This window comes from Camelus dromedarius, chromosome 16 (assembly GCF_036321535.1).
Source record: "Camelus dromedarius isolate mCamDro1 chromosome 16, mCamDro1.pat, whole genome shotgun sequence".
Classification (NCBI taxonomy): Eukaryota; Metazoa; Chordata; class Mammalia; order Artiodactyla; family Camelidae; genus Camelus; species Camelus dromedarius.
This window is the reverse complement of record NC_087451.1, coordinates 18,324,248-18,351,954: the sequence shown is the minus strand read 5'-3', so window position 1 is coordinate 18,351,954 and position 27,707 is coordinate 18,324,248. Positions and strand designations below refer to the sequence as shown.

Genomic DNA, 27,707 nt, shown 5'->3' with positions numbered 1-27,707 from the left:
GTCTGAGTGCTCCTGGTTGTTGAGGATGAGTGATGACCGGATCAGCCACCATTTCTGTGGAGCTTTGTGGATGTGGAACTGTTCTAAATATCTGACAGAGACTGACCTGGGTAATCTTTGAGACATCCTATCAGGTAGATACCATTATTATCCCTGTTTTACTAAGGAAACAGAGACACAAACAGATAAAATACCTTACTCAAGGTAACAGTAAGTGGCAGAGTCAGGATCCAGAGCTAGGCCATTTGGCTGTAGCGACTGTGCTCTATTAAAGTGCCAATGTTTGGCCATCTTTGGCCACAAAAGCAATTTTATACTGTTCAGTGTATAATTGTTTCTCTTCCTCTCCGGGACCCGCCTTTCTCTGTTCAGACAAACCAAGACATTGGGTCAAACAGTGTTTATTGAATGTAAAGTAACCCCAGCCCCACGGGGAAGAAAATTCCAGGGAGAATGGAGAATAATACAGATTAAATACCCACCTGTGTATTCACACAGACACACACACACACACACACACACACACACACATACATATCCAAGCTCCAACAGTGACAAATCAAACACCTGCTTCCCCCAGCCTGAGCAATAGCTGTTAGGAGGTGGTTCAGAGGTGGGGTTCCAGGATGGATTCTAATAGCAGCAGCCTCGTCCCTGCCTGCCCCCTGCCCTGCCCCAGGGAGCTGGGGTCCCTAGGAGGTAGGTGGCAACTCTTCCCCGCTCTGCCGCAGACGCTTCTTGGCTCGAATCTCATTCATGGCCTCTTCAATGGAGCGTGTGTCCCTCTTGTTGGCCACGGGCACTGGGGGCAGAGGGGAGGGTGGGAGGGCCTAGGAGTCCTGTGCTCTGGCCTGGCCTCCCCTCCCCCCATGCTGTGCTCCTGTCCCCTGCCCTCCCCAGCCCCCACCGGGGCCTCACCACAGCCGTAGGTCTTGTTGGCCTGTAGCATGTGGGCTGCATCCTTGGCCGCCCCCTTGCCAATAAGGTGGCTGTACTTGTCCTTGTAGTCGCTAGCAGGGCTCACCACCACAGGCCCCTGCTGGGCCGCCTCCTCTTCCTGCCGCTGGGCCAGCTCCTAGGTGCAGAGGTGGGGCGCCGACGCTCAGGGCCTGACCCCAGGCCCTCCCATGCGATGAGCCGCAAGGCCCCAGGGACTGCCACACATAACTCACTTTCAGCCTACGTTTCTCCTCTGCCTTCTGAGGGTCCCACTCCTCACCACGACGGTAGGAATCCAGCTCTTCATCTGAAGGTGCAAACTCCTAGAAGAAGGGGAGGGTGGGGGTCAAGGTTCCACATACATGTTTTACCTCATTGCTCTCCCCTAGCGGGGTACAGGAGAGGAGAGAGTGGGGAACTCAAGCCTTTCACCTTTTTGAAGATCATGACATAACGACATTCATCGTCTTCCCCGAAGGAGAAGGATGTCAGGCCAGCTACTTCCACTACATCGTGTCTAGAAGGGAGGGCGAAGGAAAAAAGCACATGGGGCCACGAGGGGGCCTAGCGCCTTTGTCAAGAGGATTCCCCCCACCCCGCCAGCCCTCTCAGGCCACCCTGGCCACCTATTTTCTGCCTCCCCCAGCGTGGAAACACTCACAGTATGCTCCTCTCTATCTTGTTCATCGGCTGAAACTTTTTCTTGATCTGCCCACTGTCTTGGATGAAATCAGACACCTCTTTCTCCATCTTGGTCGAGGGAAAAGGGAAGAAGATATGAGGTGATGGCTCCACCCCAACACCTGCCTTCCCAGCGCGGCCCATGGGCCTTCCCCTCCCACACGTTTCCCAGCCTCTGTGCCACTGGCTGCCAGGCTGCACCTCTCTCACGACATTTTCCAAAAAAACCTGAGTCCTCAACCGTCCAATTCTAACTGATTGGAAGTCCTTCCTGAGGCTGCATTTGATCTCTCCAGTTGTTCTCACCCTTTTACGAAACTCCACTTTCTGTTGTTTCTCTTGCTCTTGTAGTTTCTTCAGGCGGGCAGCCTGCTCTGGGGGTGAGAAACAGCAGCATGAGGTGGAAGCATGGGTGGGGAGAGTCTGTAAGGGTTCAAAAGGGGTCTTGTGTCCACTGGGAGGTGTCAGGCTAGGAAGGTAGCATGACTGTTCATTCGGCAAGCATTGATTGATATTTACTCTATACCTGGCCCCATGCTAGGCCCTGGAGTATAAGAGGATTAAGACACAGCTTTGCCCTTTAAGGGCTTACAGTTTAGTGAGATCAGAATCATGCTCAACCCCATCTCCCAACCCCACTGGGGAAGCCAGCTAGCAAACATTTATTTAAGGCCTACAACATACAAAGAACTACAAAGGAACCTGGGGAGGTAATGAGAACAGACCAAGCCCTGGCCTCAAAGAGTTTATCATCTCATCATATACATCAGAAAGGGGAAATTATTTAACTTCCTATTATTTTGTAACACCCTCCACTTCTTACTTCTACAGCCAGGATGAAGCTTAAATAGCTAATCTGACATTCCTCTCCTTTGGGAGTGTAGGTGTAAGGGGAACTCCCTACCCTTGGGTCTCACTGTCCCCTCTCCTCTTTCTGCCATTTCAAGTTCGATATATTCTTAAGAACCACTTCTTCCACAGGATCTGAATCCCTTCAGCGGCACTGAACTTCTTCCTATTTTCCTCCTCACGCCAGGTCTTTGCACATGTTGTTCCTGCTGCCCGAAATGCTTTTCCTCCTCTTGCAAACTCTGAGATCCACCATGAGTCAGAGTTACTCACTTCTTCCTTTGGGGCCCAAGCACATTTGGTTCAGACACCCACTACAGCACGTGCTGAGAACTAACCTAAAGTAACTTTTGTCTTCCCTGCCTCACGATGAGCTCTGAGAAGGCAGTGACCCTGTTCACCTCCTATCCAGTTATTTTCCGTGGCTCCAGGGCCTGACAGCTCAGGAGCTCTCCTCTCTCAGACCTCAAGGGCTCTGACCATCAGTGCATCCCATCTTGACCACTGACTGTTCTCTAACTGGTCTGTGAGTCTTCTCTCTGTATCTGAGGAGGTGGCACAGGATTATGGTTAAGAACATAGGCTTAAAAGTCACACCTGGGTTTGAAACCCTGCCACTGAGCAACCGTGTAAACTGCAGGCAAATGACTAAAATCTGAACTTCAGCTTCCAAGTCTGTCAGTGGCCACTGGTGAACCCCACCTGGACAGTCATAGTGAGCATTAAATAATTCCAATTCCCTCAGAGCTTTCAAATACACATCTCTGCCTGTAGCACTTTGCTCCCCTCTCACTGAATTACCTGTTCTTCAGATCTCAACTCACTGCAGACTGGGTTAGGACTCGTAGGTCCTAACATCCCCTCTCATAACAATTACTTTTCTTTCAGAGCATTTATAAAGTTTGTTATTAAATCCCTGTGTGATCATTAACACGCATTTTATCAATGCTGCAGATTGTGGGCTCCCTGAGGGTACCCCTGGCCCCCAGCAATCATTCAGTAAATATGGATGATATTTCGGTATTATGCAGCACTCGAGCACTTTGAAGGCACACAGGCTGCCCTGGCCTTCCTCGGGAGGATTGGGGAGCCGCGCCCGGGACACGGTCAAAGTCCATAGCGTTGGGAGTCGGTGTCCTCCCCAAGGTAGTCTTCTGCCAAACTCATTCACATGCCGCAGCGCCAGCAACCCAGGAGAGGCCTGGTACCGTCGGGCCGGCCGCGCCCTACGCAGGGACCCCAACTTGAGCCGCCTGCAGGGAAGTTACTCTGAGAACACAGGCGGGGAGACTATGGCCAATCGGACGGGGCAGGGACATTCTCATCCCTCCAACCAACATTCGTGACCCGCCCGGGGAGCTCGGGAATTTTAAGGGTACAGAAGAGAGGAAGGTTGGAGGGCGGCGAGGGGACCAGGTTAAATGAAGTAGGATGGACATAGGGCGCCGAAAGGATGCAGCAACCAATTAGAGGTGCTGAGGATGGGGTGGACCAGAAGAAGGTCGAACAAGACTTAATAGGTAGACCTTTAAGTTAAAGTGGCCAATAGGGGTGATAGGATCGCGAATGGGCGTGTCCTGGGCCCAATCGGAATGGGGATGGGGTTGCAGGGACTCGAGCGCCGGGAAGCGGGAGGGGCCGAGCGCTCCAAGACGCCCTCCTGCAAACCGAAGGCGGGCCGAGAACGCCAAGGGTTTGGAGGCAGCCTACCAATCAGAGCACGCCACCGGCTGACAGGCGGGCTCGTCGGCGAATTGAAAAGAAGGACTGCAGAAGGCCAAAGTAGGGAGAGGCAGGGGCCGGCGCGGGGCTTCAGGTAGCCAATCACCATCCGCAAAGAGCAGCGGGCGGGTCCGCAGCCCTTTTAGGGACTCGGAGGGTCTCAGAAGGGGCCCGCGAGGGGTCTTTCAAGGTTGAAGAGGCAGCATCGTCCAAAGAGGGAGGAGTGCGGTCCTGAGAACCGGGCGAAGAAAGGCGGTTGTGAATTTGGGGTCCTCACCTCGGGCCTTGCGCCGAGTCTCCTGGTCACCAAGGCTGGGTGGCTTCTCCATGGAGCTCAGGATGGAGCCCAGTAGGTCCGCCATCTTGGGAGTGACTGAGAGGGGGCGGTGCGTCTTAAAGGGAAGGGCGAAATGCCTTTAAGGCCGGAAACACGTCGGAGGCGGGAAACTACGCGCCAACCCCGCCCCGGCGCGATGCTGTCCGGATCCCCGCGAGCCCAAAGCCTCCCGCCAGCCGTAGTCCCGCCCCGTCCCCCGCAGAGAGAGGCCGGAGGCTGGCTGGTGCAGCGATGTTTAATGGCAATTCGTAGAAACCAAGCCCATGCACAAGTAGAAAGTGCTCGTGGAGCCGGCAGGAGGCCCCCGCCTCGCCAGGTACCACAAGCCCGGCCGTGCAGCCCTCCCCGCGGCGCCTTAAATAGATTCTTCACTATACTCTGTATGTTACATTATGTACAAGCCCCCTCCCCTTGGGGACGGGGCGGGACTCCGCAACGCGTTCCTATATACACCCCCCCTTTGGCCCCGAGATTGGCGGCCTAGGTCGGTCGGGGTGACGGGGGAAGACAGGGCCAGAAAGGGAGAAAACAGACGCAAACATGCGGAGTCGGGGTGGGGGCACGGTCAGCCCTGAAACACGAGGGGCGCGCGCGCAGCGAAGGCAGAGGTGGGACCCAGGCGGATACATTCAGAGACGCGTCCAACAAATAAATAAGGCAAGTCAGGAAGGGGCTGAGGTGGGTGCAGGCAGGGGAGAGAGCTGTGAAAGGGCAGGCAGGGCTCCGGAGGTCACAGCTGAAGATGCAGGTAGGTGGGGCGTGGGGCGTCTGGAGCCGAGGACCAGAAGGAGGGAGGGCACGACCCGGAGGGAAGAGGAGAGGACAGGGAGCAGGGGTAGGGGAAGGAGTTCAGCACTTCGGAGGGGGAGGAGGTGGAGACCGAGGACGGGCTCCAAAAGAAGTGACGGGAAAGCTGCCGACAGGGGGCTCCCCCTCCCCCAGAGAGCCCTCTTCCTGTTAAGACTGCGAGAAGCGGCCCCCAGGGCGATGAGAAAGGCGGTGGAAAGGTCAGGTGGCCAGGCCCGGTTGGGGAAGCCCTTCCAGCTCCTGGTTCTGCTTCAGTTCCCTCATCCTGTGGAGAGACAAGGAAGGAGTCAGAGGAGACCTGCAGACTGGGGAGGTGGGATGGGGCCGGTGGGATGCGGGAGGTGACAGGGCCAAATCCGGCGAGAGAAAGGGCAGCACCTGTGTCGGCAGCGCCGCAGGAATCTCATTATCTTCCGGGCTGCCTGGTCTTGCTTTTTGGTGAGAAAGGAGCCTCTGGTGGAAGAAGGAAAAGACGAGACTTCACACAACACTAAGGCATCCCTTGCCCTCCACCCCTTAGGGACTCTGGCAGGGAAGGGCAGGGTGGCAGGATGATGAACGGGTGTCCATGGGCAGTGGGCAGGCATAGAGGTCTGGGCGCTGCAGGGTTGAGGCCGTACTTGTTTCGGGCAGGCAGGCTGCCTGTGGGCCGGTGGGGAGGCCCAGGCCGGCGGCGGTAGGAGCGGTAGTGCTGCTGGATGAGTACCGCTGCTCTGCGGCTCTGCTGAAATCGCTTCTGTTCGTAGTAGCTTCGGAACTTGCTCTGGATCAGGATGGCTGCCTGGGTCATCTTCTTATAGAGTGCAAACTGCAGGGGTGGGGAGGAAGGGCTGGGGCTGAAATGGAGGGACAGAGACCCAAACCCCTGAGGGTCACCCCCAAGTTCAGTTGATGCAAGTCTGTTTCTCTAATCCACACACTCATGGAAAGGCTGAATCATCCCAGACAACCTCACACCCAGGTCTCATGCCTAATACCTTAAGTGCAATCCAGGTCAGCTTGTGGAGAGAGAAGGGGAGTTAGGGCTCCGGCAGCATCCTGGATGCTCTAGGCTGGAATGGGTGTGTGTGCGTGTGGGTTGGTGGGTATGCTTTCAAGAGAGGACGGTCTCACCTGCTTGTACTTCCGGTAACAGCGCTGGATCACAGCTGCTGCTACCTCCTGCTGCTCCTTCAGCCGCCGGCCCTGTGAGAAGAGAAGGAAGTCTTAACACCTAACCACCCACCTCACAGACATCTAACTTGTCCTTCCCACTCGCCTGGGGTCCCCTGACCCTTCACCCCATCCCAGGCCTGTCTGGATGACTGTTGTCCCTCCCAAAGTCCTGGGAACCCACACTCCCCCACCCAAGATTGTGTAATTCATCCCCTGAAGCCCCGAGCCCCCTGACCTTGTACTTTCGGAAGGCTGTCTGGATGACCCGGGCTGCCTCATACAGTTCCCGCTGCTCATGATCTGATAGCGTCAGCAGGGCAAAATCACTCTCCATCTTGCCACTGGCAGACGCAGAGAGAAACTCGGCCCAGGAAGGTGCTGGAGGGATAGCCAGGCGACCCCGCTCTAAGGGCAGTTCGCTGTACAGGATAGAGAGAAGGCATGTCATGGGACATCTGAAGTCCCTCTTCTTCAGCTTGGGGACAGCTGTGAAGGCAGAGCCTGGAGAGTGACTTCAGAGCTCATCAGCCAGTTCCAGTCCCCTCCTCAAAGGCCCTGGGGCCTGAGCCCAGATGGATATTTGGCCATAGGGAAGCTTCCTCCTTCCTTCCTTCCCTCCCTCCCTCCCCTTTGAAGAAGGATCTGGAGGCTTTGAGCTGGTTCACCTGGGAGGGGCTGAGCTGGGGAAATGGTCCACATTCTCCAGGTAGCTGGCCAGCCAGGACATGGTCTCGCTGAGCCCCACAGCCCCCGTCCGCTCCCGCATTGGGTCTCCGGCCTCAGGCAGCCCCACGAAGTCCTCTCGTTTAATCCGCTCTGGTGTGGCTTCGATGATCTGCTTGGCCAGTGAGATCATGTCCACCTGGGTGAATGAGAAGAAGCTGGGTGAGCCTTGAGGGGCCCTAACTGCCAGCTGTTCCTGCTCTGCCAAAGCTATAGCCTCCACCCGCGTCCTATCCTCTTCGTCGTCTTACCACCAGACAATGAGGCCTCAGGGATGGCTGTCCTGACTAACCTTGTCTTTCTTGTCAGTGTTCCAGATTCATTTATACTCCCTGGGGTCCCACTTGGGGGTACAGCCCTGTGTTGAGACCTTGTGCAAGACAGGATAGGAAGGACATACTCCAAATGGGATTGGGGAGCTAAGCCAGTGAAGGACTTACCCTTGCAGGCTGACTGGCTGTCCCACCCTGCCTGCCCCATGCCAGCTCCCACAGGCTTGGCCATGCCTGCCACCCCCTTCCCTCTCCAGCTCTCCAAGAACCAACTCAGTGCTTGCCAATCACATGACACTGTATTGAATAGCTCCAGCCTTGCCTTGGCTCCAGCCATGAGGCCCGCAGCACTTCTTGCTGGCCATACATAAAGCAGCCTACTTTGTGGAGTTCTCTAAATTTTTTGTACTCTAGTCCTACCCAATTAATCCATTAGCCTCTCTAAAGCAGATCTGGCCCCAGGTCCTAGCAGAGAAGTCTGCTGCTACCCTGGAAGATTCACTCTCATTTGTTCATTGATTCCACAAGACTTTCTTATTTGTTTATTTATTTAATGGAGGTACTGGGGATCGAACCCAGGGCCTCGTGTGTGCTCGGCGTGTGCTCTACCACTGAGCTACACCCTCCCCCTCCACAAGACTTTCTTAGCTTTTACCATGTGCAAGCCTCTTCCCTGCCCGAGATCACTGCCAAATACTTCCATCTTGTCAACCTCTCTGCTTCACGTTCCTCCCAACATGCTGCCATTGCTCTTATTCCCCAAGAACCTTGTCCCTTCAGGGGTCAACAGGTAACTCCCACAGCCAAGCCCTAGCTGAAGATAATGCCCCAGAATTTTTAACCTCCACTGCCTCATGACTTCTGGGTCACAAGCTCTGACAGCAGCTAAGCATAGGGTCACCTGGCCTGTCCCCAAATGAAGGTCAATGGCCCCTTCTTCCCAAACTGCGGCCAGACAGTGATTCTGTTTTGTGGAATAGTCAGTGTCACCCCACCCCTGCACCCTACTCTGTTTCTAGCCTTAAAAATTCCATCAACATAAGCAGTACCGGGATCACATCCACAGCCGGGGGACTGTCAACTTCCTCTGGAGCAGCCCCGCTGTCGGAGGCTGGTGGGAGAGGAGGTGGTGAGGGTGGGGGCCCTTTGGGGTTGGTGGCTTCATAGTCCATGAGGAGTAGGGGGGCCTCTGGGGCACCAGAGGAGAGCTGGCCTGGGACCATCTCCATAGTAATCTCAGAGGCTGGCAGGGGAGCCGGGGGAGGACTCCCATCCGGGGCACTAGAATAGGCTGACGTGACGGAGAAAGTGCCATCCGACAGCTCCGAAGGCGAGGAGACACTGCTTAGACCTGTGAGGTGAGGGAAGGGGGTGAGGGCCTTAGGTGCCATCTGCCATCTCCCCAGTCGCCTACCTGCCCCTCTCCTTGCTCTCAATCTCCCTGTCCCCGCCTTCTCTCACACTCTGGCTCCCACTCACCCCTGGTCCACATCCCTCCTTAAATCCTCACCAGTGTCTGGATTGGAGGAGGGTGGTGACAGGGCGGGCAGGGGTTCAGCCGAAGCTTCCTGTCTCTGCAGTTCTTCAAGGCAGCGGGCAAGACGCACGTGGCCCCGGGAATGAGCCACGGACAGGGGCAGACGGCCCAGAGAGTCGGGAATGCTCAGCGCCTGTCGGTTCCAGCGGAAAAGGAGCACAGCAGCCTCCAAGTGCCCCAGGGCGCAAGCCCACATCTGAGGACAGGTGCAGGGAGAGATGGATGGAGGCAGAGGTGAGGCGGGGGCCCTTCTTCCCCGTGGCCAGTTCCCAGCCCTCCCCACTCCTTCCCTGCATCCCTCAAAGGATCTTCCTTTTCAAGCACCGTTCCCATTTCCATTGCCCTCCCTGTGCACTCAGGAGTCCAGCATCCTCACCAGAGGGGTGCAAGAGAAATGGTCCACGTTGAGTGGGTCAACCTCTTGCTCTAAGTCCAAGCTTCCGGTCTCCACATTCCTGAAGGGTTTGGGAAAGGGACAGCAGAGCCCAGTCAGGGACAAAGAGGGCCCAGGAGGAACTTCAGAATTGAAGGAAGTGGGAAGCACTAAGGTCAGTGGGATGAGCAGTCAAAGAGATTTGTGAATGTAAGAAAGTCAAGAAGGCAGTGACCTAAGTCGGGGGACATTAAAATTCCCCCAAATGCAAACCCTCTTCCAGCCCCTCCTTCCCTCAGTAACCCTAGCTCCCTTGGCAGGGCTTCAGTTCCTCCTCAGTCCCCCCCCACCCCAAGTCCCTGCTCACCGCCACTGGCTCAGGGTCTCGATGAGGCGGGCGTAGCCCTGGGCAGCAGCCAGGTGCAGAAGGCTCATGCCCCGGAAGGGGCTTCCGTGCGCCAGACGTTCAGGACCTCTCCAGGTGGAACGTGGAATCATGCTCTCTACCAAGACTACCACCCGGGCCTCGAACCCCGGCCCCTGGCCTTCATCCTGTGGTGCACACACCCTTAGGCAGAGACCTGAACCTTGGGTGCCCCAGCCTGGGATGGCCTTGACCACCCCGTACCTGCCCCCACACCACGCTTCCCACTCCAGGTCACCACCACCCAGAACTCTGATAGCCCGTCAGTTCTCCCAGGTCAAGTTCCAGGGCGCCCCCCACGCCCACAGCCAACTTCCTCCAGCAGCCGGATCTCACACCTGCTTGCTCATGTGCCTTCACTTTGGCTTCGGTCAGCGCCACATCCACAGATGGCTTCCCCACCCCCAGAACCCAGAGTCCTCTCCCAGCCTTCTTCATTCAGAGACTGGGACCCACCAAGCACTGAGCCCCAATTCTCCAGACCTCCTCCCCTGCCCTCTCCTTCACCTCCACCCTTCTGCAGACCAGGAATAGTGTGAAGCCTGTCATGCCAAGAGGGTGCCCAGAATAGCCACTCTTGCCATGGGGCGGGGGTGGGAGCCTGGTGACGCCAGGGAGACGGGAGAGGGACTGGCTGGGGACAGGAGAGCGAGGAAAGTCCCACTCTAGAGCCGTTTTCCATAGGAACACCCCCACCCCCTCCACTGCAGCACTTCCTCCCCATGGAAGTACCTGGATTGGAGGCGTGTTGGGACCCTGACAGGGTGCCTGCCCAGCTGCTGCAATCTCTGCCATCCGCTTCTCCATCTGCTCCAGTCGCTCCAGGATGGACATCCGGAACTGGTTGTCTGAGGGGGAGCAGGCATGGGAGGCTCAGGGGGCAGCGTCCAGGGGATTCCCTGGACACCAAAACTGGACCCTGTCCCAGGATCTGGGCGGTGAAGACGCACAATCACATCCTTTCCTCTTCTCCAAACAACAGCCCTTTACCCACCCGCCTTCTGAATACTGCCCCCCAGGATCAGTCCTCAAACTAGGGCTCTTCAAACGACTCGTCGACCTTGGACCTGAATCCAGAACTAAGACTGTGTCCTTCAAGACAGAGACAGTAAGACTCCCCAGACGGCATCCAGCCCCAGCTACCCACTCCCAGTAACAGGCACACACGTGCTCCCAGCCTCTTCCCAAATGGACTGTTCCATCCCTTCTCACCCCAGACACTACCTTTGTCCCCCATGTTGGAGCTGAAGGACTCCAGGGTCCCTCCTCTGTTAACCACTGCCCAAAAGAGCTCAGGGACTCTGATTTGGAAAGCACCACCCCCTCCTCCCGGCCCCCAGCAGCTGTCCACAAAGGGGATGGAGGGGAGGGAAGGTGACAGAGATGGATAGTCATGTCCATTCCTCCTCCTCCTCCCCCACCCCATGCACAACTGCACACGCGCGCACGCACACACACACACACACACACACACACACACACACACACACACATACACTACCCAAGCTATATCTGTCCCCTCCTGAGATCATACAAGGACAAGGAGGGGAGGTGGCAGGGGGTCAGAGTACAGGGAACCAGGCACAGAGAAGCAAGTGGAGACTGGGGATGTTCTGAGATGCCAGGACAGAAGTGGGTGAAGGGAGAGGGCTTGGTGGGGAGGATGGTGGAGAGGGATGAGCAGAGACTCAGGTGTAACAGGAGAGAGCAGAAAAGATAAGCAGGGGAAGGAAGGAGGGGAGAGAAAGGGCAGAGGAGAGCTGGGGGGAGACCAAACCAACAATAAGGAAGGCAGAGTGGAAGAGGGCAAGTTAAGAAAGGGACCAACAAGAAATGAAAAGGCAGGAGACCCGCAGGAGAGCTAGTAAAGCACAGATAAGACAGACAGGAAAATGAGGTGTGGAGCCATTATGCAGCAAGGCAGACAGAATGGGGCTGGCTGCTCAGGGCAGGTGGGCTCGAGTCAGAGTCAGAGACGGGCTGCCCAACAAATGCGCTTGGGCTCCTTGAGGGGTGCAGCCCCAAGAGGGAGGCACAGCAGGGCTAGAGCCCTTGAGCCAGAGAAGTGGGGTTGGAGGGGGACAGACTTAACAGGTGACAGCAGGACTGAGAGACTCCAAGAGGAAGCAACGGACACGGAGCCAAGCGAATGAGAAACAATCCTCAGAGCTGCAGGAGGAATAACCATTAAAAGGTTATTAAATAGTTCTGGATTTAAACAAATACACATACATGAATATGTGTACATATGTGTGTCTCTGTGTATAAGAAAGTACATTAAAGATGGTATCATTGAATAACATTATAGGTAATTTTTCATTTTTGACTTTGTGCTTTTCTGTGTCATTTCCAGATTTCCTGTAATAAACGCCTATCTTTATAATTAGAGGGAAAAACAATAGGTTTAAATATGCATTTAAGTACACACGTGTACTCGCATGTATCTGTGTACATTGCTCTACACCCTGTGGCTGCCCCGCCCTTGGCCTCACTTGCCTAGACCCCATCCTTTGGGAGGCCAAGGACAGTGAAAGCAGGGACAAGGACGACTCCAAGATTTGCCAGGAAGAGGAGGTGAGGGAAGTTTACTGCCATATTCAGAAGTGACCAGCGAAGCAGGGACCAGCGAAGCAAGAGCCGGGAAGAGTGGTCAAGTGGGGGTGGCCACCTGAGTCCTGAGGGGTCGCAGAGCGCGTCATGCTCACAGGTTGTGGGGTCAGAGGGCTAGGTACTCACCGTCCAGTGACAGCCAGTCTAGCTGAGTACTAGGCAGTGACAGGAATCGGCGGGCTCGATATTCAAAGAGCACAGAAGCAGAAAGGGGCCCCTCCCGCCCCGCCACCTGCAAAGACACCAGCCCGACCTCATGGGCTGGGGAGGGCGAGGGTCAGCGAGAGGGCTCTCTTTCCCGGGCTCCTTCTCTGGCCCCTGTGTCAGGGCCACAGGTGATCATTTTGCACCTCCTCCCCTCCTCCCCTGCTGCAGCCCAAGAGGCCCCTGGCTTCAGTGGCTTTGGCCCTAACTGGGGAGAGATTCCCTTCATTTGAGAACTTAATACCTACTATGGGCCAAAGACCCCTTGGATTCTAGCCCCTGTAGTTAAGGCTGTTTGTTATTCAACACCAAGGCCTGGGAGCTAAGACTAAAGAGATACCTATACTTATAAACAATTTGATGGTGGTGAAATCTCTTGATCCCCCACGATCAAGGTCCAGAGGTCATAACCTTGTTACTAAGATGGGAGAAAGGAATTAGCTGCTCACTAACAGGGTCTAGGAAGAGCTGTGTCCCAGGGTCTCAATGCCTATAGCCCTGAGAATGAAACCCCCAGGCCTGGCCCCAAGGCTAGAGGCTAAGCCTCCCAGTCCTCAGCTTCTCTGGTCTCATCCCCTTTCCTGCCAGATACCACTCAACAGGGCTGCTGAGAGTAGGGAAGAACACACTCATAGGCAGCAAAGCTGTCAACCTGTCACTCTGGTGGTCCTTGGGGTCACAAAGCAACACGGCTGAGTGCAGGGCAAGGGGCAGAGTTGGTGGCAAAAGGGCAGAGATGAGCCTTGGCAATGACACCTAGACCAGGGCTGTCTGACAGAACATTCCTCAGTGGGAGCGTCTGCATCTGCACTGTCCAATAGGACAGCACTAGGCACGTGTGGCCACTGAGCATCCAAAATGTGGTCAGTATGATAGAGGAACTGAATTTTAAATTTACTTTTAATTAATTTCAAATAGGCACATGTGGCTAATGGCTACCATACTGGACAGCACAGGTCTAGAAGCCAATATCCTTCAGTCCCAAGACTAGTTGGAGACCAATCTCTCTCCCTTCTCATTCTCCAAAGAGCTCCTGGATTGGAGCCAGAGGGTCTGGATGGACAGTAAAGACCCCGTGAGTCAAATGCCTGACCTTACAGGAGGGGAGGCCAAGGACCTAAGAAAGGAGCAGACTTATCCAACGTCACTAGCCAGCTAAGGAATAGATTCCTTAGACCAGAACCTAGACCTTCCCTCACCTAAGCCCAGATTCATCTGCCTGCTGAGGGACCATGGCGCTCAGCTCCAGGACTGGATGAAATCTTTGTGCTCTCAGGAACAACTTGACATGTTTGTCCCCAGTGCTTCCTGGAAGACCTAACTGTCCATATGTGAGTCCCTTCCCCTCCTGTTCCCAGTCCCCATACCGGGACAGTAGCAGCGTAAGACACCAGGCTGGACAAGTGAGGCTGGCACTGCGATGTGATCAAAGACACAGGAGTAATGCTCGGTGGCCTCTGTCCAAGGACCTGTGATGAGCACCTTGACCCCACCCTGCAGACAGAAGTCAAAGAGCTGTGTGACCGGAGCTCTGCTGGGGATCCATTCACTCCCTCACCCATCCATTCATTCAGCCCCTGAGAGAGTATCTACTGTCCGCTGTACACCCCAGAGCCTGGGGTACAGGGACTGGACAGGACCCAGTGAATGAGGTCAACTAGTCTGTCCCTCCTCCCAACACACCTGCCCTCTACCTGAATCTGCCAGAAACGGGGAACGCACTGCCTTCCCCAAGGCTACCAACTCATTTGCTGAGAGCTGTCATTGGGAGGAAGTCCTTTTCTCAGGGCCCCCGAACGCCCGCTGTAGTTCCTCCTTTCCCTCTCTGGGGCAGCATAAAGCAGAACTCCACTGCTGAACACAGCCTTTCAGCCTCCCCAAGTCTGCAGTCACATCCCAGCTGTGTTTTCTCCAGGCTGAGTTGCCCCATTACCCCCTACCCCCACCCTGTGAAACAGTCACCAAGGAAATGAAGTCCCCTGGGGCACTTGGGGACTCACAAAGCCACAACTCACATGCGGAAGGAGAAGGAAGGGGGAAAGGGTTAGTCAGGGGGACTATGAAAATGGGGAAGAAGCTACACTCTATGTAAAAATAGAGGCTGGGGAGACAACTAAGGAGCCATGGAAACTGAAGGAAACTAGGTCACAGACCACAGGGCAGGAGGGATGGAGGATGGCGGGGAGAAGCCTGAGACTCACCTCCGGGTAGGACCACTCTGGGGAGAAGTCTGTGATGGTGCTAAGAGCAGGAGAGAGCTGTGGGGTGGGGGCAGGGATGCTTGGAGCTTCGTCACTGATGAGTTCTCCCATGAGGTCAGGGAATGATGAAAGGCCAAAGGGCTCCAGTTCACCGGCCCCACCAGCTCCTCCAAACAAGGCCTCCCCTCTTCCTACTCTGCTAGACGGCCCCAAGGTGGCAGGTGAGGGTGGGGGTGAAGGAGGGGGTGAAGGTACAGGTGGGGCAGCCCCCTGGGCCTTGAGCTCCTCCCCACTGTCATCATCTTGAATGAAGAAGCAGTTTCCTCTTCTCCCGCCTGCTCCGGACTGTGGAGGGGGACCCCGAGCAGCTGCCTGGGGCTCCAGGGCAGCAGCGGGCTCTAGGGCAGGACAGGGTGTATGGGCGGCCTCTGCCTCAGGGAAGTCTGGGCTTACCCCCTGCCCCCCTCCATATGTCTGGCCCCTCTGAGGGCTGTTGAGAAAACGATCAGGGTCAAAGGCAGGGCTGGGAGGAGCTGGTGGGGCAGAGGGCTCAGAACCTACAACGACAGCCAAGCTCATGGAAGGCCTAGGATTGGCCTGGGGAGCCAGGTGCCTGGTAGGGGTCAAGCCCCCGGTTCGCTGCTCCAGTCCTGTCAGGAGGAGGATAGCGGTGCCTCCTCTTGACGAACCCCCCCGGGAGGTGGGAGGGCTAGGTCTGATCTCCAGGGGTTCCGCAAAGCCGGAGGAAGAGGAGGAAGAGGAGGAAGAAGAAGACGGGGAGGTATGTGCCTTGGGGAGCTCTGGGGGAAGTGGGGCTATCAGTGGAGGGGGCTCAGGGGGATGGGGGTGGGAGACGGAGGTCAGGGTTAAAGCTCGGGGCTCCACTTTGGGAGAGATGATGCGGTGTTTCGTGCTGCTGCATTTGTGAGTAAGGCTCCCGGAACCTGGAGTGGAAGGGGTGGTGGAGATAGAAGGGATAAGACACTTGTTCTCCAGCCTTCTCTTAGAGGAAGACTTCATGCATTTCCTGGGATTTCAGTAACTACCAGAGATGTCATACTGACTGTGGCCACTGGGAGGCAGTCTCCCCCTACCCCCACCCCAGCCCCCACACAGCCCCTGCCCCTCAATTAAATAGGACTGGGAGAACACTGCAGGGGAGGACTGCGGGCTTGAGGAAGTAACTGAGAGAAATAGGCAAAGGCACAGAAGATGGACAAAGGAACAGAACCAGGGGGTACCAACTAAGAATAAAGCTAAGCCTGTGTAGAAGCAGTAATGCAAGTGTGCCTGGGAGTTGCTAAAGGAAGGAGGCAGATAAAGAGCCCAAGCTGCCAGGACTCAAGTAAAAGGATCTGGGCCACTGTGCACCCAGATGGGAAGGCCTCTGCTCATCTGGCCCATCTTTCTGGGACACGCAAAAGACATGCAAATTAGCATGCAAATCCCAGCGAGGCAGATATCCCCCTGGCAAGAGTAAGGGCAGTGTAGCTAGATGAGAGGAGAGCTCCAAGGTTGGGGTCACTAACCAAGGCCCCCACTGCAGAGACAGGCGTGGGTTCGGGGTGCGGGCTTGGTTGGGTGGGTGTCCAGGATCTGCTGCACCAGCTGCTCTACAGAGAACTCCTCTGTCCCGTTCCCACAGCTCCACTTGATGCCATGAACTAGAGGAGAGTTGGGGGGAAGTGCTGGGGGACCCCCACAAAATAGTCCTCAGGGAACCTTGATGGCTCCTCAAGCATCTGAGATGCTTCATGCCTTCTGGCCAGGTGAATAGAGGCCAGCATCCTCCAGACAGCTCTGGCCTGCAGCTCACAGCTGCCCTTCAGTCCTTCATATCCCAACACCTTAGATGGTACCTGGAACTCTGGTACCCACCCTCACCCCTAGGAAAGAACCCTCCTGGCTTGGGGGGAAATGGTCACCCCACAGATTCCTGGGTGTAGAACCCTGGCCCCTTGCGAGGCCCCTGTGCCCACTCTCCCCTTGGGGCACTGTCCTAGCCCTGCTGCCTTACACATGGGCTTCAGCTGTCCCAAAAGCTCCTCCCGGGACCACTTCAGCCACTCTCGGCGGTCGCTGCTGATGGAACAAAAGATGGGGCTGCAGCCCTTTCCACAATCCTCCAGGGCTGGGACGTTCAGGTAGTGCACAAGGACGATGTCAGGGTTCTGAGAGCACAAAGGTACACACAGAGCGCTATGGGGTCCTGACGTCTGGGGGCTCGGCTTCCTGGTCCTCACTTTCCTCCTGGGCACTCCCAAACTCACCCCCAAGTTCTGGCTCCCTCCATCCCCAAACCCCTCTCACTTCTTCCCGGGCTCCTTTTCCCACTCAGAAGTGGGTCATCCTTCTACTTCTTTTTTTCAGGCCCCCCTCTCCCTCAAAGAACCAGGCAGTCTGGCTCCCTGAGCTCCTCCATCCTTACCTGGAGCAGCCAGTAGCAGCGCCGATGGAATGTGGGGACGATGGAAGAGTGAACGTAGCAGCCATAGAGACACTGCCAGGAGACAGGCTGGGGTGGGGGGAGGGCTAGTCTGCTCCCCAACTCTTCCTCTGTTCAGTCCCTTTGCAGGAATCCCAATCTTTCCACCAGTTCCTCTTTAACCCTCACCCACCACCACCTATTCCCCACACCTTCAAATCCCAGCACCCCGAGTCACCCGGGGATGGAAAGAAGGGAACAGTGGGGCCAGGGCCTCATGATGAGGGCCAAATTTGAGCTATGGGACTACCTAGAAATCAGAGGGCAGGGCAAGAACACATTCGAGATGAGGAGCAATGATTTGAGGGAAGAGAAACCTGTGCTTAGAGGTTCAGTACTTGGACCCCTGCAGGAAATGCAAGAGAAGTGAGGGGGCCAGGCATCGGTGTCCTCCAGGGGGAGGCATGGCCTAAGTCCTGGAGATCTGGGTCATGGAGGAAAATGGGAAGCGGAGGATGGGCTAAGCATCAGCTAGCGGATCCAAACGGAGTGGGAAGGGAAGAGTGATGGGGAGGGTGGCAGGTAGATGTTGTCACCAAGCCCTGGCAGGGCTGGAGCCCAGCTCAGGGCAGAGGAGGGGGCCCAGGTCAGGTGAGCTGGAGGCCTCGCTTACCTCCATGCCCTGGACCTTCAGCTTCATGTGGTCCTCTCGGGTGGTCTTCCCATCCTTCCGCTTCTTCCAGAGGTAACCATCCTTCCGGTATTTCACCTTCTTGCGGTTATAGAGGATAATGGAGCCATTCTGAGGCCTGAGGAGGGAAGGGCTGATCTCGAGTTCTGTGCACAGAACCCAGGATCCCTGCCATTTCCCAGCTTCACAAACTTTCTCACCTTGTCTTGGGGGCACAGGATAGCCACTCATCGTGCTTCTCAAAGGTGATCAAGTAGGATGCAATCTCCTGTAGGAGGAGGCACTCAGGTGGGTACCCCCTTCCCAGAGTCTCAGCCTGGCCTCTTAGCTGCCTCCTCAGTCTCACTCTCTGCTCAGTGCTGGCAGCCTGTCAGGGATGCTGCCAGGTATCTGGACCGGCAAGACCCACTGCCCTCCTAAGAATCTTAGGTTCCATCCCAGACAAAAGTCTAATCTTCTCTCCTTCCCTCCCCCACTACTGGGGCCTTAATCTTGCAGTCAGGTCCAAGTTCTTTAACACCCATCCTTCATGCTGCGTGTTATTTTACTCTCTCAAAATCTCATGTTTGTGCCACTTCCTCACTCAGAAAACGTCAATGGTTTGATATTGCCAGGAATTTCAGATGCCTCACTCTGAACCCACGGTTCTCCCAGGCCAGGGATCAAATCATCATTCTCATTATTTCCCCATATTGCACATACCATTCCTCCCAGACTAGCCCACTGACTCTCTGTGAACATGCCCTGAGCCGTCACCTCCTGAACGTTAGTGTCCTACAAGCCTGATGTGCCATGTGCACTTCTCTCCGAGTCTGGAGATCCTAGCCATCCTGTAGATCAAATCCCTCCCCAGGTCTCCAGGAAGCCCTGCTGAGCACCCTGGCCCTTCCTGCATTTACAACAATCACACACACTTGTGCTCTTCTCATCAAATAATCAAATCAATAATGATCCACCACAAGTACACACAAAGCACTGTGTGTGGGGAGGACAGAAGGCGTGTCACACCAGGGCTGTGCCCTCCAGAAGGAGCCAGCATCAGTGGTGGTTAAGAGCAGGGACGCTGGAATTAAACTCCACGATGTAAGTCAGTGTCCTTCTCTGTACTCGGGGATAAAGACACCTGCTCTACAGTGTTGGAGGACTGGGTGAGATAATGCAGGTCAAGTGCTAGGCACAGCCCCTAGCTTATAATAAATACTTGCTAGGGGGCAGCTATTGTTTTTACCCAGGTGGATAGGCCAAGGAGAAGTGAGCTCCTACAAGATGCTGGTCTTTATGTCTTTCCTATGATCCTCAAAGAGCCTGGAACAGTACCCTGCACTTGGGAGTATCGACAGACACAGGGAGGCCCCCATTCACGCTCCTCCAGCCCACCAGGCCTTGCTAGGCCCTAATCCCCCAGGCTCCCTGGAAAACCTCATTTGTATTCCACCGTAGCCGCTCTGGGGGCAGCAGCGGACAGCGAGGAAGACACTCCAGCAGCTTCTTGGGGAGAAAGATCTTCAGGTGGTGGCTGTTCTCTAGAGGGAATGAGAAGGGAGAGCTCAATGTGCTGCTCCGGACATCCCTGTGATAGCCCAGGGGAAGAGGGCCGAGCATTGGGGGAAAATGAAACGACAACAGGGAGAGCAGGCATCCAAGAATTAGAGGTCACCATGGTGCGGGGAGAAAAGAAGGCTGTGCCCCAACTGGGAACCTGGACTGTAAACTCACCAGCAACCTCGGTGGTGTCCTTGGTATTCATGGTGAGGGCTCCAGGGGGCAAGGTCACCCCCGGCCTGAGGGGCCGGGGGGAGGGGGAGTCTGTGCTGGGAAGGGAGAGAACAAGGTCATGGAAGAAGACCCACACTGATCCAGGATGAGGAGGATGAGGTGGGAGACAAGGTACAGAACTGGGTCGTGATGTCTGGGAAAGATGAGGTAGCAAGAAGGGGCTGGACTATGATGTCAGAGTACAGCCGGGGAATGGAGGAGAGGGAGAACCCAGACAGGGTGCCAGGAACCAACACTAGTGGGGAGACACGACAGAACAGAGTAATCAGGAAGAGAGCGCTGGGGTGGGGGAGGGGAGACGGCGGGCGGGGACGGGCGGTCCAGGGGCCCTACAGCCTGAGCTCTTGCGAGGCTAGGGCTGCAGTGGGGTCAGGCTCTGAGGCTGGGACTCAGAGCATCCGGTTCTTGTTGGATGGTTTGACAAATGAGAGCCTGGGTGTTGGGGGTAGGGCAGGAGATCTAAGTCCGGGTGGAAAGCTAGGCCTTAGAAGACACACCCTGAGTTCCTTCTCTATTTGATTTTTCCAAAGGGAAGGACAGATCTGATAACTAATCTTTAACCTACACCCTCCCCTCCAGGTTGGTCAGGCAGGGTCTGGTAGAATCTGGGCTAGACACTCAGGACGCAGCTGCCCTCCCTCAGGACAACCCATCCTCCACCCTGAGGATGACCGCCGTCTCCCACCCCCTACCCTGCCGCACCTCTCTCCCCAAAGCCTCTGTTTCCTTTGGCCTCCAGACCTACCCTACCCCATCTACCACTTTGGCTTCAGCCTGAGCCCCACCCTCCTGGGGGAACAGATGGAAGCTGGAGGATGCTCTCAGCGCGGGCTCCGCCAGGTGTCCGGAGATGGAGAGGGGGAAGAGGCCAGTCCGAGCTCGGCTGTGTGCAGCGGAGCCTAGGCTGGGGTAAGGACTCCGCCCCAGGGAGCAGGTGCGCAGTCCAGGCTAGGCCGCCCGCCAGGGTGCGGAGTGGGCCTGGGGGCGGCCCCCCACGTTGGGGCGGTGGTCCCTGGAGACGCTCCGCGGTGGGAGGGTCCCGCTTCCCACCCGCACGGAAGGATGTCCGGGAGAATTGCGGAGCAGAGTCCGCAGGCGCGCGGCGTTCTAGGGGCAATGAAGGTGCCGGGGTGCGGGGGGTCCCCGGGACAGCCCAGCACGGCAGGTCGGTCTTGGGGCCCTACGCGGAGCGGCGCCCCCTGGCGCGGGGGAGGAGGACGGAAGCGGGGAGTGAGAGCGAACCCGCGGGAGTGCCGGTGGTCCCCCGCGCGGCGCGCCACGTTGGGACCCGTGGTGCTGCGCCCCCTGGCGCGGGGGCGGAGAGGCGGGCGAGAGGCCCTGGCTCTTACCTCCCGGGGTCCCGCGGGTGACGGCGGCAGCGGCCATTCTACCCCACACCGACCCCCCCCAGCGCCGGTGACAGCAGCGTCCGACGTCACTGCGCACGGGGCGGGGCGGGGCCTCCCAATTAAGGGGACGGGGGTCGGGAAGGGAACCTGGGGTCACCACGTGGGGCTCTGGGTGGGGCGCCGGCCGGAGGGACTCGGCTCTCTGGGCCCTGAAGGACGGACTGCCGGGAAGTCCCAGAAAGGGCAGCAGCGCCGAGAGGCAGGATGCCGGGGTCCCGGAGGCGGAAGCGCGGCCGGCTGACATGACCCCGGCCGGGAGAGTGGGGCGCGGGCGGCCATCGGCGCGGGGCGGGGAACGCTGGACCCGGCAGGACTTTTCTTGGGCACGACCCCTTGAATCTGGGGGACCCAGCTCGACTTCATTTTAGCTGGGTCCTCTCGAAGGAAAAAGAAACCCTCCCTCCCCACTGCTTCTCGCAGAGAAAGACAACTCTGGGCTCCACTTACTTGCTTTTTAATAACAGAACAGAGAACACGTGCCAGGGAGCAGCCCTGGGGGACAACCGGCCTGGGGGAGCTCCCGTGAGAGGGGTGGGTCGAGGTGGGAGGCCGAGAGTTATTGCCTCATTCAGACGATGGGAGAGGAAGTTGGGAGGAACCAAGGGAAATGCCTTGATGTTAGGAGATTCCAGCGCTGAGAACTAGTCCCTGGCCGCTGAGGCACGCTAGCATCTTGGGCATGGAGGTTTCTCCTTACTCCTCAGACTGCAACTCCATCCCCCAGGGATTGTAAAGGGGGTTCCTACTGGCTGTGACAGTGCTGAAGGAGGCCAGAGAGCCCAGCTGCCTGGAGCGGCAAGACCCCTCCTGGCCCAGGGGACTCCAAGGAGACCAAAGCAGCTGTAAGAATGAGAAAAACTGAAAAACAGATCTCTCTCCACATTTCCTAGTCCACAAACCCAGGTACTCCCAAGTTCCTGGCTCCCGCCTACTTTATTTTTGCTCTTCTCAAACCCAGCCATCCAGAGTGGCTCTTGGCTTCCGCTGTCTCTCCATGCAAGACCAGGCACCCACATCACCCTCCACCACCCCACCGAGTTCCTCACCAGACATACCCGGGCCCTGCCAGTAGTGAGGAAGTGGTCCTCTTCCCGGGGATAGGATGCCCTCTCCTCTTCCAGGTCAGGGTGCCTGGTAGTGCCAGGGAATCCATAGCCGTCATTGTCAAGCACCAGGGGCTCAGATGCAGTCCCAGAGCTGCCCCACTGGGTCTTCTTCAGTCTGTGGAGACTTTAGGCTTAGGAAAGAGGTGCCTAAAGGCCAGGCATCCGGTCTCCCCATTCTTCACCTTTCTGCCCTGAAATACTTCCTGCTGGGACCCAACAGTGTTGTCATTTGACTTCCATCTATCTCTCCACCCCCAATTTTCTGCTCCCCTCAAGCTGTATTTTCAGTCCAGGGGCTCAGAGGTGACCTCTAGTTCCCAATGTCCTCCAGTTCTATGGAGTGCTTTTCTGTCTTCAATGATCCGGTTTCCACTCCTTCCAGCCCATATGGTTCATCCCCATCCCTCAGTTCCCTCCTCATTTCTATATGATGGAAATTTTGCTTCAATCTCACCAAGTCCATGGTTCATTCTCAAACAACCCCCAATTCCTTCAGGAGGAGAAAGAACCTCAATTCTTCCCTTCCTTAGTCCAAACCATCTTGTCCCCTTACCCTGTTTGGCTCCCAGAGCCCAGGTGTCTCTCCTTACTCATTGATAATTCTCTGTCGCCTCCTTAGATCCTCCAGGTGATAAGTGACAGCCCTTACCCGGGCTGGGATGCCCCCAGGTCCGTGCTGCATTCCCCCCAAATGTGGCTTGCGTCTCTTTCTTCTGCAGAGCATCTCAGGGGGTGGGAGCCTCTCAGTGGGGTATAGACCAGGCTGGGAACAACCAGTAGCTCTCTGTGCCAGAGAATAGGGGAAAGGAGGTAGAAGGCAGAACTGGGTCTCTCAGGGGAGCGGGGGCTGAAATAGGGAATCGGGGACTTGTTTGAAGCCCAGATCACAAAAACACAGCTGTGATCTGGAAAACTATGATTGATCCATAGAAAGGAGGGCCTGGTCAGTGCACTGGCTGGGGGACACCAGAGGGAAGTGGTAATAAGGAGAGCTGAAGAGAAGGCAGTGGGTGCAATTTTAACCGAGTGTCAAAGGGCAGAAAATCTGTCATACCACCGGGGGTGGGATGTACTGTTCCTCCATCCAGGTGGGGCTGTGAAGCACAAAAAGAGGGCTTGATGCAGAGAGAATACCCCCGATCCACATTGTTTCTCTAACGACCTCTCCCAAACACCAATCTAGCATCAGGAGCTACAGTGCCCATCAGTCAGTGGGGTAGTTACCCCCAGACTAGGGCTTATTGCTACCATAAGTCTTTATGGTCATTTAAAATTATACAGCGTTCCCTTCCCACCTCCAGCTAGTCTCCATTTTCTCCATTTCTACCCACCTGGGCCTTTGACTAAGGTTCTCCCAGAAGGTGTCTCCATAACGCTGGGGTGTCAGTCTCAGGCTCTGGAAAGGTAAGCTAGGGGGTAGAGATCGGCTGACCACCCTGGAACACCTGAGGTGAGGACAAGATAGGCTGGGGTCTGGCTCTTCCCTGACAGCATCTACTCACTCCAGGAATTTAGAAGTCTTGTCTTATCATGGGACCATACAGCTGCCCAGGCTCCCTCAGGCCATGTCCTCCCTTATCCATTTTAGCTGAGGAAGGTGCTGAAGCCTTTGATTTGAAAGGTGATTGGAGCTGGAGATTAGCAATTTTTTTAGCCTCAGATCTCACTGAAGCTCAAGTTTCTACATCCCACAACCAGAGAACATCATGTTTAGCAAGCAGGGCTGTTAAAGAGGAAGGCCTCAGCTCCTCAGGTGATGCAACAGACAGGTTACTTTTAGATCCAGGAGGGTAGAGCCTCTGTTCACCCTTGCTTTATCTCCCCATCTCAGAAAGACTACTATTCTTTAGGTAGGGAGGAGTGTGCAAAGCTGTTGGAGAACAGTGCTCATCACTTTCAAAGCCCCCAGAATGAATCATGACTGCTCCCCTGCTCTTTAGAAAGAGTGTCCTGGGCTCTTTAGCTTCTTCATCTCCATCCTTCCTTAAGAGATCTCATCCAGGCCCATGATTTAAATTCTACCAATGTACTGACAACTCCCAAATCTGTATTTTCAGCTCTGGCTCCTCCCCTGGACTCCAGACTTGCAGGTTCAACTGCCCACTCAACATCTCCTCCCTAGCCTCCTCCATCTTGCTGAAAGGCATTCCAAGTGTCCAGTTGCTTGAGCCAAAAGCCTGGTATGCCTCACTTTCCCTCACCTCCCATACCCAACCTATCAGCAAGTCCTGTGAGTTCTACATCTAAAATATACCCAAATTTAGGAGGGAGGGTAGAGCTCAGTGGTAGAGTCGAGTGCATGGGTCCTGCGTTCAATCCCTAGTACCATTTATGTATTGGTGCCAATAAATAAGGACCTAATTACCACACCCCTACAAAAAAAAAAAAACAAACCCAAATTTGACCAGTCCTCACCACTTCCACTCCCATCACCACATTCCAGCTCATCTTCTCCTTCCTGGACTATTGCAATAGCCTCCTCCTCCTCCTCTCTCTGCTTCCATTCGAATCCCCCAACAATCTATTCTGCACAGAGGAGTGTGGGTAATCTTTTAGAACTGATCATGCAAACGATATGTGGTCTGACATGTACTTCACAATAATCATACCAGGAGGCTAGATGAGTATATTGATAAAAAGATCATCCATATAATGATAATTATTACAGTTAACTGAAAAGGGTACACTGTGTTCATGATTACTATTTTCTCTACTGCAGTTGTTTGAAATTTTCAATAACAAGAAAAAGCTTTTAAAAAAAAAGTCTATTCATGTCTTTACCTTGCTTAAAAACTTCCACTGATTTCTACTTTCCTTAGAATAAAATTCAAACTCTTTTCAATGGCCTGCAAGGTCCTATATGATCTGGTCTCTGCCTGTCTGACTTTATGCTCCACTTTTCCCTTAAGCACTAAGTTTCAGTTACACTGACCTGCTTCCTGGTCCTAGAAAGTAGCAAGCTTGTCTTTTTCTTGGGGCTTTTTAAAAACCTACTATTCCTTCTTCTCCCCACCTCTGGTTCTTATCAGACTGATTTCTTCTCATTTTTCAGATCTCAGTTCAAACTCACTTCCCCAGAATAATCTTCCAGAATCACTCTACCTAAATTTGTGTCTCCAAGACATTCTACTTTCCATTATACTATGCTTCTGTTTTATTTTTTCATGTACTTATCACTAGTCAAAATTACACTTATTTGTATGCTTATTTTGTCTCCTCCTTCTAGAATGGAAGCTCTATGAGCAGGACCCCTATCTTTGTAATTGCTGAATCCCCAATTCCTAATACAGTGCCTAGAAGATTGCAGTGTTGAAAAACTATTTGTTGAATAAATTAATAAATCACCAATCCTCGGAAACCAGGCACTGAGCTTCTTGTTCGTTATTTCCTATTCTTCTTAGGGAAGAACACAGGCATGCATTCTTCCCTCCATCCAGTTCCCCACCACTAGGTAGGGAGGACTTACTTGGCAAAGGGGATAAGGTTCTCTCCATCTTCCTGTACTTGCATGACTGGACTGGACTGGGTGGCTGGACTGAGTCTCCTCATTGGTGCTGGAAGGATAATGGAAAATGAATCATTTAACCCAAATAATGGCTGTAGGGATGAGACCTGTAGCAGATCTAGAGATTGAAAAGATGTATGGGTCCAAAAAAAAGGAAAGAGAACTGAAAAGGTGTTTCAAACGCTGGACATTTCTATTAGCCAAATATACTGGTTGAGGACGGTGAGCAGAGGAAATGTGGATGTGGTAAAAGATAAAAGAGAAAATAAATTTTCTGAAGTCGAACATACAGAGTAGGTGAAATTTACAGATAGTAGCTGAGTGACAACTGGCAATATGGGATGATGATGAAATGAAAAAAGATGACAGGTGGAGACTACATGGGGCAGAGGCTTTTGGGGGTAGTTGGTAGAGAATTGGTGGTTAGGGTCAGAGAATTGAGCATGGGCAAATAAACCAGGCATGAGAGGTCAATGAAACCTAAGTGTGGACAGAATGATCAATTGGTGCCAAGGAAGGAGAGGGCGGTTGGGAATGTTTATAGGTGAAGAAGGTGAGCAGAGAGGTCAGTTGCACAGTGCCATAATTCGGGACAGCCAAAAATGACGTGAGAGCCAGTTGGAGTGCGCAGAAAAAGCAGATAAGGATGCTAGGTGACTTAGGAGTGTGCCGGTAGACAGCATAAATTTTAGAAAACTGGAAACTGTTAGAGGTGAACAAGTATTTCTCCAAGGGCAGCTAAGGATGTGCTGAGAAAGCAGTTAGGAGAGGTGAAAAATAGAATGGAGGGAGGAGTATTTAGGGCTGATGTGGGAGATACCATAGTTAAAAGAGTTGGGCTGAAAGGGGGGATGGGGTCTAAATAGGATGTCTTGGGTCATAGTGGGAGAAGCTGAACTAGGGAGCAGGTGGGAGCTGAGGGACATGGGGTACTCGGGTAACTGGGTCTACTTAGTTGACTCAGATATAACAGGAGGATGGGCCTAAGGAAGCTAGACAAAGGATTGGAAAGTTGATGGCGGGGGCGGGGCGGGGGCAGCCAAAGCTGGGAAGGCAACCTGAGCCTGACAGGGCGGATAAGGACCAGAGGGGTGGGGCTGAAGGAATGGTTCCAGCCTGAGGGGTCGCGGGAGGGCGGGCAGCCTGGAGGGAAGGCCAGGCCTGAGGGTGCGAGTTGGGTCTGACGGGGCTCAGGAGACCCTTGGCAGGTGGACTGGGGCGGGGGGAACAGCCAAGCCTGAGGGCACAATTGGGCGCCTGAGGAGTCGTTGTGGCTACCAGCTGGTGGGCCCGTGCTTGAGGGACAGTCAGCAGCCTGCGGGGGCCAGGCTGGGCCAGCAGGGGTGGCCTGGGCCTGAGTCGGCACTCAGGCCTGAGAGGGAGGCTTGGGTCTGAGGAGGCGGCCCGGGCCCGCCTGCCCTGTCGAACAGGCGAGTCAGCATAGAACGGAGCGCCTGGGTAGCCCTGCCGCCGCTTACTGCACTTGGCCGCGGCACCTGAAGCAGCTGCTCGGCGAGTTCTAGAACGATACGCCGGGCGCGGAGGAGGAGCGAGGAGGCGACTGAAGCCGAGGGCGGAGCCGGCCAGGGCAGCGCGCCTCGGGGCGGGGCCTATGCCAAGCCACCTCCTGGGCGGGGCCTGGCGGGCGGCTCCGCCCCCTTGCGCGCCTCCGACGGCGGCGACGGGCGCGGGTCCCGGGCCTGGGTCATCTACTGCGGTCCCCTCCCACCTTTCCCGGCTCCTCGGATGCAGGACCTCTCTCCCCTCTCCGGAATCCCGGCGTCCTGCTCGCCCTTCAGCGTCCGCAACTCAGTTTCCCAGTCCCTGCCAGGTGGGCCCCACAGTCCCGGAGACATTGCCCCTTTAACAGCAGTCTGGGTCGCTCCTTCTCGGGACTGCGCGTGCCCGCCCTCCGCGTGCGCGCGCCCGCGGGTCCCCCGCCTCTCCCGCCCGCCCCAGCT

The 27,707-nt window shown here is 55.4% G+C and overlaps 3 protein-coding genes and 1 pseudogene across 12 annotated transcripts; 1 reads left to right on the top strand and 3 right to left on the bottom strand.

Annotated features, from left to right (window-relative positions):
- Positions 1-385: 385 nt before the first annotated feature.
- SPAG7 (sperm associated antigen 7) lies at positions 386-5,220 on the bottom strand. 2 transcript variants are annotated; one of them, XM_031467839.2, is made up of 7 exons: positions 4,469-5,220; positions 1,927-1,994; positions 1,601-1,689; positions 1,372-1,456; positions 1,173-1,262; positions 919-1,075; positions 386-802 (listed from the first exon to the last, which is right to left on the bottom strand). In XM_031467839.2, the coding sequence occupies exons 1-7, from the start codon at positions 4,551-4,553 to the stop codon at positions 693-695; spliced, it is 684 nt and encodes a 227-aa protein (XP_031323699.1). In that variant the 5' UTR covers positions 4,554-5,220; the 3' UTR covers positions 386-692. The 2 variants fall into 2 exon arrangements, with proteins under 2 accessions (XP_031323699.1, XP_010996827.2); XM_010998525.3 differs by having other exon boundaries at positions 386-1,075; positions 4,469-4,700.
- On the bottom strand, positions 4,746-21,212 carry CAMTA2 (calmodulin binding transcription activator 2). Of its 8 annotated transcripts, none has more exons than XM_031467828.2 (23): positions 21,076-21,212; positions 19,667-19,761; positions 19,370-19,473; positions 18,151-18,218; positions 17,933-18,068; positions 17,263-17,334; positions 16,852-17,005; positions 16,364-16,498; positions 14,835-15,778; positions 14,001-14,127; positions 12,556-12,690; positions 10,552-10,667; positions 9,763-9,947; positions 9,399-9,477; positions 8,996-9,218; positions 8,535-8,836; positions 7,156-7,352; positions 6,726-6,909; positions 6,449-6,520; positions 6,313-6,333; positions 5,956-6,143; positions 5,714-5,788; positions 4,746-5,600 (listed from the first exon to the last, which is right to left on the bottom strand). In XM_031467828.2, the coding sequence occupies exons 2-23, from the start codon at positions 19,695-19,697 to the stop codon at positions 5,537-5,539; spliced, it is 3,612 nt and encodes a 1,203-aa protein (XP_031323688.2). In that variant the 5' UTR covers positions 19,698-19,761; positions 21,076-21,212; the 3' UTR covers positions 4,746-5,536. The 8 variants fall into 8 exon arrangements, with proteins under 8 accessions (XP_031323688.2, XP_064351191.1, XP_064351185.1 ...); XM_064495115.1 differs by having other exon boundaries at positions 5,396-5,600; positions 17,263-17,349; XM_064495121.1 differs by lacking the exon at positions 21,076-21,212 and having other exon boundaries at positions 5,714-5,786; positions 19,667-19,759.
- LOC116157876 (uncharacterized) lies at positions 20,164-21,146 on the top strand (annotated as a pseudogene).
- A 369-nt stretch (positions 21,213-21,581) lies between the features above and the next one.
- On the bottom strand, positions 21,582-27,633 carry INCA1 (inhibitor of CDK, cyclin A1 interacting protein 1). Of its 2 annotated transcripts, none has more exons than XM_010998527.3 (7): positions 27,476-27,633; positions 25,708-25,795; positions 23,573-23,686; positions 23,296-23,335; positions 22,832-23,025; positions 22,191-22,356; positions 21,582-21,975 (listed from the first exon to the last, which is right to left on the bottom strand). In XM_010998527.3, exons 1-7 carry the CDS (start codon positions 27,600-27,602, stop codon positions 21,829-21,831), a joined length of 876 nt encoding a protein of 291 aa, XP_010996829.1. In that variant the 5' UTR covers positions 27,603-27,633; the 3' UTR covers positions 21,582-21,828. The 2 variants fall into 2 exon arrangements, with proteins under 2 accessions (XP_010996829.1, XP_010996831.1); XM_010998529.3 differs by lacking the exon at positions 27,476-27,633 and adding an exon at positions 27,225-27,272.
- Positions 27,634-27,707: the final 74 nt, after the last annotated feature.